This window comes from Sprattus sprattus, assembly GCF_963457725.1.
Source record: "Sprattus sprattus genome assembly, chromosome: 21".
NCBI lineage: Eukaryota > Metazoa > Chordata > Actinopteri > Clupeiformes > Clupeidae > Sprattus > Sprattus sprattus.
In genome coordinates, this window is record NC_137919.1 from 8,420,621 (window position 1) to 8,432,649 (window position 12,029).

Genomic DNA, 12,029 nt, shown 5'->3' on the forward strand with positions numbered 1-12,029 from the left:
TCAGTTCCAACCAGGTGTGGCAGTGTTTTTTTTTCTCCATGAACTACCTGACCCAGTCCCAGCAAAAGAGATGGGGCAAGAGCTAACAACAGGACAGTGTCTGTGCACAGAGAAAGAGGAACTATGTTGCCGCAAAAACAGCTCACAATCAGTGCAATATAAAACATTTCCCTATCTGTGTATGTTTGCATGGGCACACCGACAGCTCTGTGAGGAGTCAATAACTCACTGTGCTTTCTTGATACAGGACGCATGACATTGATATCAATGACAAAGAGACCAAGATAACAAACAAGATATAACAGAAAAACAACAAAGATAAAGATAAAGTAAAGTAGGCAACAAATAGCTGAACCAATGGAATGATCTTGTCACGTACACACAGAGCACAACCCAATTGTACAAACATTGTTTTTGTGTGAAGGAAAAAACCCTGGTTTCATAAGAGGTCCTCGAACACAGATAACTTAGGTCAGTGTCTGGAGGTGGGATGCATTCAGAACGTCAGTAATGGCACAACCTGTCTTTCTCTGTACATGCTCCTCTACAAAGCGATTCAGAGCAGTTAATGTGTCTCAGCATGTTGGGGAAACACCAATGAAGTGTTGTGTGTGCTTGTGTGGTATTAAAATGGCATTTCCGTGTTTGTGCATTTCACTGAGACAATGGGGAACTGTTTCCAGTTGCGTGAGTTTGTGCGTGAGAGTGTTTGACTGTGTGTGTGTGTGTGTGTGTTTGTGCGTGTGTCTCAAGCTAAACTGGTTCGCTGCAAAGATGACAGACTGTTCTGCTGGCCCTGAAACCCTCACCCACCTCCTCAACTTATGAATCCCATTCTCGATGAGGTATGAAGTTTTCTCCTTCTCCTTCAGTTAAGAGCTCTGATTCACTTCCATTGTCTACTACGTGAATGGAATCATTCCAGGGCTAGTATGCATGTCATACATTTTGGTCACACTCTCTTTCTCTTTCAATTTAGTAGGTTTCTGTAACTTCAGTAGGTTTCTGTATGTGTCTCTTTGCTAGTCTTGGAGTGTCGTTCACCTTTAGCCTTCTAGAACCAGGTAGAAAAGGCTACACATGGCAACAGAACCAATCTTAATTGTTTGGACTAAGGAGGAGTCTGTGTTTGTTCAAGGTTTGAGTGGGGAGAACATGAACAGGCTATCTTTACTCGTGTTGTCTGGTGGGCATGACAGCAGCGAAACACCTTTTGAAAATGCATGTGTGCACTTTTTGTACAGACTCTGTTTGTGTGTGTGTGTGTGTGTGTGTGTGTGTGTGAGAGAGAGAGATAGAGGGAGAGAGAGACTTTCTGTAGAAAACACATGTGCAAGGTGCTGTGGAGGCAGTTTTCTTTGTGGCGGGGGAGGGGGCGTGGTAGTGTGTAGCATACAGATGACCCCGCCCCCTCCCCCCGCAACGAGGTTTTGCCATCTTTTCCAAATGCAGATGTCATGTGCTGTTGTAAACAATGCAAATAGTGAGTAGTTGCATTGTTTACAACAGCACATTATAGATGGCATGTGCTGTTGTAAACAATGCAACTACTCACTATTTGCATTGTTTACAACAGCACATGACATCTCCATGTGGAAAAGATACTATACTAGTGGAAGTGGAAAGGTGCTCAGTGTTGCCAGATTGGAAATGTCGAAGTATAGTACCAAAGGCTCAAAATTATCATCTTTGGAGGATAGTTATCAGGCATCTGGCAACACTGAGAGGGCGGTCAACCAATGGCAGTTCCGACGAGGCAAAATCACAGACAATTTTGGGATCCCTGCCGGACGAATTTTTAAGGTCTCAAAAAGGACATGTAAAAGGGGTAAAAGAGGACGTCTGGTCACCTAGCTAATCGTTAGCGAGATGTTAGCGGCTAAACCTAGCAAAACCTGTTAAAATTTTAATACTTTGACACTATGACAAACTAGTTAGTCAACAACTTCCCTAACACAGTCAAACATCAAGCAAGTGCAAAACAAGACAAAGCAAGACAACAAATAAGTAACTTTCTAGTCCGGCAGAGTACCTGGGCGGCTTCCAGAATCTTCCATAGCGCAGTCATATGCCTACGGACCCTGGTATGGCAATGGCACACAGGCCATTCTCCATATTAAACGTCATTGTAGCACCCCAATTTTAAAGCTGTTCTTTTAAGGTAAAATTGCTAATCTTAAGCCTGCTACATACTGTTGCTTTAACTGTGTATGTCTGACTGAACAAAACAATACGTTGGGCCACAGCTTTAGTGTGTGTGTGCGTGTGTGTGTGTGTGTGTGTGTGTGTGTGTGTGTGTGTGTGTGTGTGTGTGAGGAGTTTCATTCTAGTTACACCAGGTTAAGTAGTGGCTGTTTCGATTGCCCAACACATGCAGTTGTCACACACCTGACAACAGACACTGAACCTTGCACAGCATGAACTTTGTGTGCAGCATGCGCATGCATATAAATAGAATAGTTCAGTGCTGAGATAGACTCTCAAACTATGATGCTCGGCCACATACCTGGCATTCTCTTATCTGTTATAAGATTCACAAAATAAGCCCCTTTGTAAACACAGGACAGCCACATAACTATAACGTACAAGTTCTGGTAGTGCTTCAGGAACCCCTGTGACAATATCATCTTATCTGTTATATGGAGGATGGAGGTGAACAAAGTTGTTTAAAGTGTCAAAAATAACATCGATAAAAATTATAGGGAGTTGTTTATCTTTTCTTTTTTTTACTGACTGGCTGGATGAAGTCTATGTTTGTGGCTGATTTGGAAACAAGGGTAGGTTGCACAATTAGAAGGCCCCTGCGAAGGTGTTTGAGTGTGTGTTTAGTGCATGTTGGTGCAGAGCACATGCATTTGTTGTGATTTCTTGAGCTCCATTAGCAAAGCTGAACTTGTTTCAATGCTACAATGATATTAATGACAATGTTTATAATAATAAAAACAATTCCAAGATGGAATAAACTCGGAAGGTAAACTCGCTTGCCTACACATGACCACTGTGGTGACTGCCAGAAATTCAGTTTGTGCAAACAGAATTTTCTCTGTTATCAATAAAAAGCGGTGGGGTAACACATCAAAAGTCTATTTTTTGTCCCATCCAAAGGTTTCTTGTTTCGGTTTCGACCCAAGCTGTAACTGGCGTCTATGCAACAATAGAATTTATAGAACAGGGAAACTGGCGTATACGCAACATTCGAAAAGATATCTGCGAACAGACCTATTATGCAATTTCCTTGTGAATCGTGGTGGAAAAACTTCAAGACGTGCAGTGACTCAGAAACAAATTCAAGAGGCGAATGGGTTTCAATCGCACCATATCACAACCAGTTGAACTTGTATGTTGACGGACTAAGTTTGGAGGGGGCGGGTCAGGTATGTTGAAAATGACGAGAGCTTGGACCCTCCTGAAGTCAGTGTATTGTTTTCCAGACCATGTGGAAGGAAGGACTTTTGCGGCGACCGTGTTTAAGCCTTTAACAGAAAGATATGGAACTCCGAACAAGAAGCCTCTAGATAATTAATTAATGAAAGTATTTTAATATATGTTTTTTACGCTTGAACACTGAGTTCTTTTTTAAATCGTGGCCTGGAAAATCCGAAGGCTTCAAGGAACACGAAACGCAATCCTGTCTCGGTGTTACTAATATAGCCCATTATATTTTGAGAACAGGAATATAAATCACTTACGTTTTTATTCGACTTTCTGACCGTTTGTTTGTTTTTGTGAGCGAACTAACCGTGCTGTCGCTATGGAGAGGCGTAATACGACGCAGGAGTATCCCCACCCGTTTATCTATCAGCTTAAACTCACCACCGCACAGAGGATCCGGGTAAGTTTCTATCCTTATATTGGTATACATTGGCAATAACGCGCTTTAAGGAATAAAGCTCTCCACTTTGTTAATTTGAAATTACTTTGTAATGGCAACAGAGAAGCGTGTCTGTGTTTACACAGCAACGGAAGTTGAGCGATGCTATTCTGTTACGCCTTGGACGCGATTCATGATCTCTGCTAGAAAATAAATAAATAATAATAAAAAAATCTGTCTTAGCTACAAGAGGATTTATAAAAATAGCTATTCAACAACACCCTAGTACTCATTAGGAACAAAAGGTTTGCTCTGTTTGGTCAAGTCACCATCTCCCTGTTTTGGTATATCGGTAGATGTTATCATTGTTGTCAGTCTTTTTTCACGAGAGATGTTGAAAGGTTACATTTGTTCTTCTTATCCATATGTAGTTGCTCATCTGTTCTCTGCCTGGCCGTTAACTGCATTAGTTAAAGTTGGCTACATATGAGTTAATCTGGAAAAACAAGAAAAATCATGGTACTGCTGAATAAACGTGTATCACTCAATCAATGTGTATTTGATCTAGAGGGACAGTGTGCATTCATGAACATTAAAATGTAAATGCACCCAATTATAGCCAAAAGGCTAGTTTTCAGTGGCAGTCCCCCTGCCAGAGTGAAAAAGGCTATACAACCTAGAAAAGGCATTAACGTATATCAAACATAACATTGACAATAAATCAAAAATAATATAAGATAAAATAAAATACAATCCCAATATACAAAGTCTACTGCTTACCCACTAATGATGACATTTTTGGTTATTTATCAACCATGTTTTGAGATCTTGCTTAACATCTGTATGTCTGTTACTTAAGCTTTTCTGTTTTCTGTTGTTTTTGTGCATTGGAATATTTTAAAATACTTTTAATGGAAATGTTTCCAAAGACCATTTTGTTAAACTGTGATTGCACCTCACAGGGGGTCGTGTTGGGCGTCGTGCTGTTCCCCATCCGTTTGACTCTGGCCGCCCTCTGCTTCCTTATCATGGGGCTCATAGCCAGGCTGCGTCTGGCCGGCCTGTCCAGCGAGGAGCGCCTGAAGCCCGCCCGAGGCTTGCGTCGCTGGCTCCCCCAACTCTGTGTGCGGTTGCTCAGCCGCGGCGTCTTCTTAGCCCTGGGCTTCCTGCGGATCAAAATCAAAGGACGGCAGGCGGGGGTTGCCGAGGCGCCTGTGCTGGCCGTTGCACCGCACAGTGGCTTCTTGGACATGCTGGTGCTCCCTTGCACCGACCTGGCCACTGTGGTTTCCCGCTCGGAGAACACCAGCCTGCCTGTGATTGGAGGTGAGCTTCAGGGGAGGTTGCGTGTCTCAGGTTTTCCAGTATCACTCCCTGTTAGGAAAGGCAATGGACTACGGTATTAGTTGGGCATGTCTGGTGCACTTTCGGATTCCTGTGTTTTGGTTTCTGATAAAAAATGCATGCCTTTATGGGGCTGTTTACCTATTTAGATGACCGATTGGCCTAGCGGAGCCTTTAGCAAGGTTCAAAATCATGGTTGGGCTTGTGATCACTGGAGCACGAGTGAATTGACCAAAAAAGGAGAACTGATATTGTTCGGCTGTTCAGGATTCAATTCATGAGGTGTTGAAACTTCCAATGGACCAATCTAGGTTTAGAAGTGCATGCAGACAGTCTATTCCAAGTGAATCACAAGACAGAGCTTGACTGGTCTGGGGAAGAGACATGTAACACTAATGAAACCTCTTTTTCTCTTCACTCTCCATCTCTCCTCTCTTTCAGCTCTGCTGGAGTTTAACCAAGCTGTGCTGGTGAACCGGAAGGACCCGGAGTCAAGGAAGAAGTGTGTCAGTCAAATAACAGAGAGGCTGACATCCGATGGCTACTGGCCTCAGGTCAGTGAGAATATTCTTTTGGTTGGCTACATGGCGGAATGTGGTCAAACCGCATTCAAGGAAAACGTCCTCACTGATGCGTGTGTGTTGGTTTGCTTTGAGGCTGAGGAGAAGGCCTTTTTTGAGGATCAAACTTCAAACTAACAGTTGGACACAAGCCTTAGTTTCATGTAAACATCATGCAAAGTTGATGTACTGACTTTGTCTCTTTCCACTCCCCCCCCCCCCCCCCCCCCCCGCCCCTCTCTCTGTATGTGTGTGCACCCTGTCTCTTCTCTCTCTCTCTCTTTCTCTCCACCCCCCTCCCCCCTGGCAGATGCTCATGTTCCCAGAGGGAACCACCACAAATGGCAGAGCGCTCATCAAGTTCAAGCCTGGTAAGCACTAGCGAAAGCAAACAGCAGTCCCTCCCAGTACGTGTGTGTGTGTGTGTGTGTGTGTGTGTGTGTGTGTGAGTGAGAGTTTGCTGCCTCCCAGCCCAGCACTGGCCTCAGCTCAGGGCCATAAAAGGACAGGGAAACGGTGAACATGTAAATGAAGGCAAGACGAGAGAAACTGAGAGGGTGGAAGTGTTTTAGGGGAAAGAGGGGGGAAAGGATATTTATGTGTACCAATCTTTCTTTTTTAATAAGTCCTAGGAGCACTGGAACGCCAGAGGAAAGAAAAAAGGAGAGAAAGAGGAAGGGATGGGGGGGGGGGGGGGGGGGGGGAGGAAGTGAAATGAATGTTTGCTAATCTCATGTTTCTTTCTTTTTTTTAAATATCTTTAGGAGCGTTCTTAGCTGGAGTGCCTGTCCAGCCAGTGCTGCTGCATTACCCAAATAAGCTGGTGAGTGCGGCCCCCGTCACCATCAATCACACTGTTTCATCATTACAGTCCACACACACACACACACATACACACACACACACACACATACAAACACACACACACACACACTCTTTCATCATTACAGTCCACACACACACACACACACACACACACTAAAAATCTTTATTTCGATCCATGGATTAAAACAAATATTCAAAAGGGTTTCAGAAATTGCTCTAATTGTTTAGATATGAATGTATATTGTAAACTTGACCGACTGGCTGTAACAGACATGAATGTAAACCTGACTGACTGGTTGTATCTGCAACTAAAATCTGGAAATAAAGCGAAGACACACACACACACACCTTCACACACACACTCCCACAACCACACCCACACTCACTGTCACACACCTGCACACACCCACACACACCCTCAAGGTAAACAGTTTCTGCAGTTCCTGCAACAGTTGTAAAATGGGCTGAGCAATCAGAAGTTGTTTACACAATCCAAGATGATGATTGTAGAGGTTTAGGACACTGAAGTTTGACAAGATCAAATGTATCTGTTATAGGACACGGTGCGTTGGACATGGAAGGGAACCTCATGGTGGGTGACCTCATTTCAACAATACTTCTATTTTATCTTGGTTACACAAGTTTGGATTCTCTGATTTTAAGGTTAGGGATTGTTTAGGGGTGTTGTACAATAAAACCATAAGATCTTAAATGTAAGTTTCAACAATCTTTATCCATAGACATACACTGCCAAACATGTGTTTTACTCCTCTCTGTATAAACCTCTATCAACGTCAGCTGCTCCTTAATCATTAAGAGAAATAAATTAATATCAGATTTTATATATTATGTTTGTACCCAAACCTTTGTGGATGTTAACTTCTCTTAACTCATTCAGTATACAGAATGCACGGTTTAAGGTGTGAATTCATTGATTAGTGTTTTCTACATTTAATTTGTGTTTGTATATTCACAGGCTTCAGTGTTTGTGGCACACCACGTCTCAGTTCTACATCAATACGACCATTGAGGTAAAGTACAGCTCATTAGTACAGTTAATTAGTACAGTTTATTAGCACAACTAATTAGCACAACTAATTAGCACAACTAATTAGCACAACCTATAAGCACAACTCATAGCACTGTTTCCAAATGTAAATCTTCCATATCTGTACTGCACCGTCCTCTTCAGTGTCTGTGTAAATACATTTTAAAATGTGGTCTGAAAATGTGTATGATTTTTTTTATAATATCATATAGTATAATATATTTTAAAGAAATGAAATAAATACAGGAGCATATACTAGTTTTCTGTTGCATTTTGAGGCGTTTTGGCAACAGAAATTGTCTATGAAATGTCTTACACAGGCCTCAACTCCCATGACTTGATATGTTAGATCTAATATATTCTGAAAATTAGGGCCGCTGTCAACAAATCAGAGGCTCTGTCTTTGGCACTGCATCACCAATGAGACCTCATGACTGATTTATCTTCTCTTTCGTCCCATTGGTTCCAGTTCCTGCCCGTCTACACCCCTTCGCAGGAAGAGAAGGAGGATCCCAACCTGTATGCTGACAATGTTCAAAAACTCATGGCCAAGTGAGTGACCTCTGATCGTTCTCTTGTACTTTGTCATTTAGTTTTGTTAAACATCTATTTATCAGTTGGAGTTATTCAAATGTAATCATGTTTTATTAATCTCATTATGTGACCGCCATAGACTGTTGAGTTTGAGTAATTGGTGTATTCTCCATCATTGTCCCGATCAGAGTCGTCATTGATAAGACACAGGAGGGAGTGTGTTTGTTTATTATACAGCAGCTGGCTACCTGTGTATACGTTATAAAGAAACAGTATCTAAAGTGTGTGTGTGTGTGTGCGTGTGTGTGTTTGTGTGTGTGTAGGGGTTTGGGGATACCTGCCACTAATTATGTGATGGAAGGGCGTTTCCCAGTGAAGCATGTGGGCGGCCTCTCACTGCCTCTGGAGTCGCCCGCCAAGGAGACCCTAAAAATGCTGCACCATGCCAGGTGAGATGGAAACAGTGTGTGTGTCTGTGTTTGTGTGTGCGGACCTATGTGTGTGTCTGTGTGTGTGTTTACATGTATGAGTGTTTGTGTGTGTGTATGTACATGTATGTGTGTGCTTGAATACTATCTGTGTGTGTGTGTGTGCGTGTGTGCGTATGTACATGTATGTGTGTGCTTGAATACTATCTGTGTGTGTGTGCGTGTGTGCGTTCACAGATATGTCTGTTTGTGAACGTGTGTGCACATACCCTTATCACAAGTCAAGGTTGCTGGATAAGCAGTTGTTGATATTTAGGTTTCCTGACCATGATTTGGTTTCTGATTATGTATGTTTAATCATGGGGATATCACAAAAGCCTAAATATCTGATACTGTTCTGGTAACTTTTTCTTAAAGTTTTGTACCACACCTCTGGTACAACTACAACCACAACAGATCATTTTGGCATTGACATTTGGCATTCTTTTCTTTTTTTCACTGAACTCACCTAAAAATGTTGCTCTCCCTGTTCCTCCTTCTCTCTCCTCTCTCCTCATTTAAGCCTGAGCACATCTGAAGTGCACACTGTGTTAAGCAGCATGATTGACAGCTGTCAGATAGATCAGGACAAAATGATCTCTGTAGACCAGCTGCAGCAGCAGCTGGAACTCTCCGATAAAGAGACAGCTGCAAACATCTACTCTCTTTTCTCCAAGGTAAGGTGTGCGTGTGTGTGTGTGTGTGTCATCGATTGTATCTGTTATGTGACTGTGTGTGTGTGTGTGTGTGTGTGTGTGTGTTTTAAAGGTGCTATATGTAACAGTTTTAGTTTAAAACATTCAGAAATATAATTAGAAATAGCAACGGACCGGAAGAAATCAAAGGTGTTGATTTATGACATGAAGTGTTGTCCGGATAGCCAGTAAAGATAGCATGCTAATCAGCTAGCCCGACCCGTCCTCTCTCAATTTCACTTTAAGTCAGAATCAGAATCAGAAAGGTTTATACTGCCAAGTAGGTTTTCACCTACCAGGATTTTTTTGTGGTACGTTGGTGCAAACAATAAACATACATAATAAACAATAAACAATACACATATTAAGTTATTGTTTGTACCTCAGAAGGCACTTGTGAGTGACCGTATGGAAAACGGCAAAGCAAAGCAAGGGTGTGATCACAGGCATAATGCTGCATTCGAGAACTTGAATCCTACAATTAGCACCTTCTAAAGTTTCTGCAAGGAGGCTGTGTGTGTGTGTGTGTGTGTGTGTGTGTGTGTGTGTGTGTGTGTAGGTGTGTTGGAGCAACTGGCATCCTTATCTCAGGGTGAGGCAAAGCACACAAATGCTGCATTTATCCAGTGCACTTCTTTGAAATGGCTTCTCTGCTTTGTCATTGTGTTGTCATTTAAGTGAACAGCACCTTCTAATGTTTCTGCAAGGAGGATGTGTGTGTGCGTGTGTGTGTTATCATACGAGTTGAACGATTCCCCTCCGTGTGTGTGTGCGTGTGTGTGTTATCATACGAGTTGAACGATTCCCCTCCATGGGTGCCGGTGTGTCTACAAGGCTTCAAATGCTTTTGAAAACAACTGTTGAAGAGAACGGTTTGGCTTGAGACTGTGTGCGGCTGGGATGAGCTCCGCGATTATGTCACGTTGGTCATAAGCCCGTCTGGACCGAACTCGTGTTTTTCTCTCATAAGAAAAGGGCTCTTTGTTTCCGTGTTTAAAAAAAAAATAACAAATTACAGACACTGGTGAACAGTAGACATGGTTAGTGATGGTTCAGATATGAGGAGGAGTATATTTTGTGCATTGTCAAAAATGTTAGCCTCCAGTGTGTGAAAATGTAAGCATTCTCTTGCCATTACTAATAATTGGTAAAGGTCCCATTCAGTTAAAACATCACAAACTCTACGTGTCTGTATGTGTATGTAGGACGTTTATGTGTGTATGTGGCTTGTCGTATGTCATTGCTTGTCATACATGCATTGTCTATTTTTTCTAGATATTAAATACCTTCCCATTTGGTAAGCTAGATATAAATACCTTTCCCCCTTGTCATAATGAAATGTTGTATAATAATAATAATCCTCAGATATTAATCAATGTACCTCTTTCTGATGGAGTGCTTTAGGTTAGATGTATAACCCTATGTGTCTTGTATCTCTGCAGGATGACACTGTGGACCTCAGGCTGATCTGTTTGAGTGTGTCTGCCGTCTCGGGGCTTTGCAGTGTAGAGGAGCTATTGGCCACTGCCTTCAGGGTGAGCACGGAAGTGTGTGTGCGTGTGTGTGTGTGTGTGCTGTGTGTGTGTGTGTGTGTGTGTGCTGTGTGTTGTTTTTGAGAGACAAAAATGGTTTAAAATGGTGAGAGAGGGGAGTGTTGATACACACTCAATAGAAATAAAATGGTGAAAGTATGAATATCTGAGTGGGTGTATTCCCTAGAATCATCACTGAAAGTATCAACCTCTCATGGTCTGTGTTTATTTGTGTGTCAGCTGTATGACAGTGATGGTGACGGCATCCTGACTGCAGTGGAGCTGGCAGGCCTGATGGGGGCACTGGTGGGCAGGCCTCAGTTCAACACGGCGCAGATCTACTCTGAGCTGACCAGCAGGGGGCAGTCTAACAAAGGTGAGAATCAGTGCAGGAGAGTGAAGCACAAAAATTGCACTAATATTCACTCCATCATCAAAGGGCACAAGGCACAAATCACTTTATTCTGCCCATGAAGCCCTTGGATGAAGCCATTTTCTTTAATTATGTTTCCCCATTACAATAAGATTCTTTGCACAGGTCTAAGTGTGAGGTATGAAGAGGGACCCTGGTCTTAAAGCTCCACCGCTCGAATAAACAGTTTGGTAATTAAAGTTTGAAAAATATTATTCAGCTGTTTGATTTTTTTTCTTTCTTTCTTAAAGAAATGCTCCTGAGCCTACTGACAGAAGAGCCAACCTATCAGGAGCTGGTTACTGAGTATCTACAACCAGAGGGGGCGGAACATGAAGCATCATCACACACCACGGCCAATGGAAAGGACAGCAACCACAACGGGACCATGCAGAACGGCAACATGGTGGCCAATAAGAAGGAAGACTGATAATTCTACCCGTTATTTTCCACAGCTTTCGCAAGTGGAGTTGAAAGATAAACAGTTTATGAATTGTGAAATGTCTGCTATAAGCAGTCTTTATAAGAATGGATAGGCGTGTTTGTGTGAGAGAGTGTAAGTGTGGGTGCGGGTAGGGGAAGGGAATGTCTGTCTTAGTAGTAATTTGCAGTGACAAAAAGTGTACTTGTCACATCTGTACACTACTGTGGTTTTCAGTCTAATTTATGGAGAACTCTACCTCTGTGGCATTGAATGTAAGATGGCCATGTGTTATCGGTTTGATCGAAGCGAATGAAGTGCAATGTCTTTAAAAAAAAAAAACTGTTTTATGGGAAAGAGAATGTACATCAACACAGGAT

The 12,029-nt window shown here is 42.4% G+C and overlaps 1 protein-coding gene across 1 annotated transcript; it reads left to right on the top strand.

Annotated features, from left to right (window-relative positions):
- The first annotated feature begins 3,457 nt into the window (after positions 1–3,457).
- On the top strand, positions 3,458–11,771 carry lpcat4 (lysophosphatidylcholine acyltransferase 4). Its single transcript, XM_080859793.1, has 13 exons — positions 3,458–3,832; positions 4,774–5,137; positions 5,597–5,709; positions 6,026–6,086; positions 6,480–6,538; positions 7,098–7,132; positions 7,517–7,571; positions 8,058–8,140; positions 8,446–8,571; positions 9,113–9,266; positions 10,727–10,819; positions 11,057–11,192; positions 11,480–11,771. The coding sequence occupies exons 1-13, from the start codon at positions 3,752–3,754 to the stop codon at positions 11,656–11,658; spliced, it is 1,539 nt and encodes a 512-aa protein (XP_080715919.1). The 5' UTR covers positions 3,458–3,751; the 3' UTR covers positions 11,659–11,771.
- Positions 11,772–12,029: the final 258 nt, after the last annotated feature.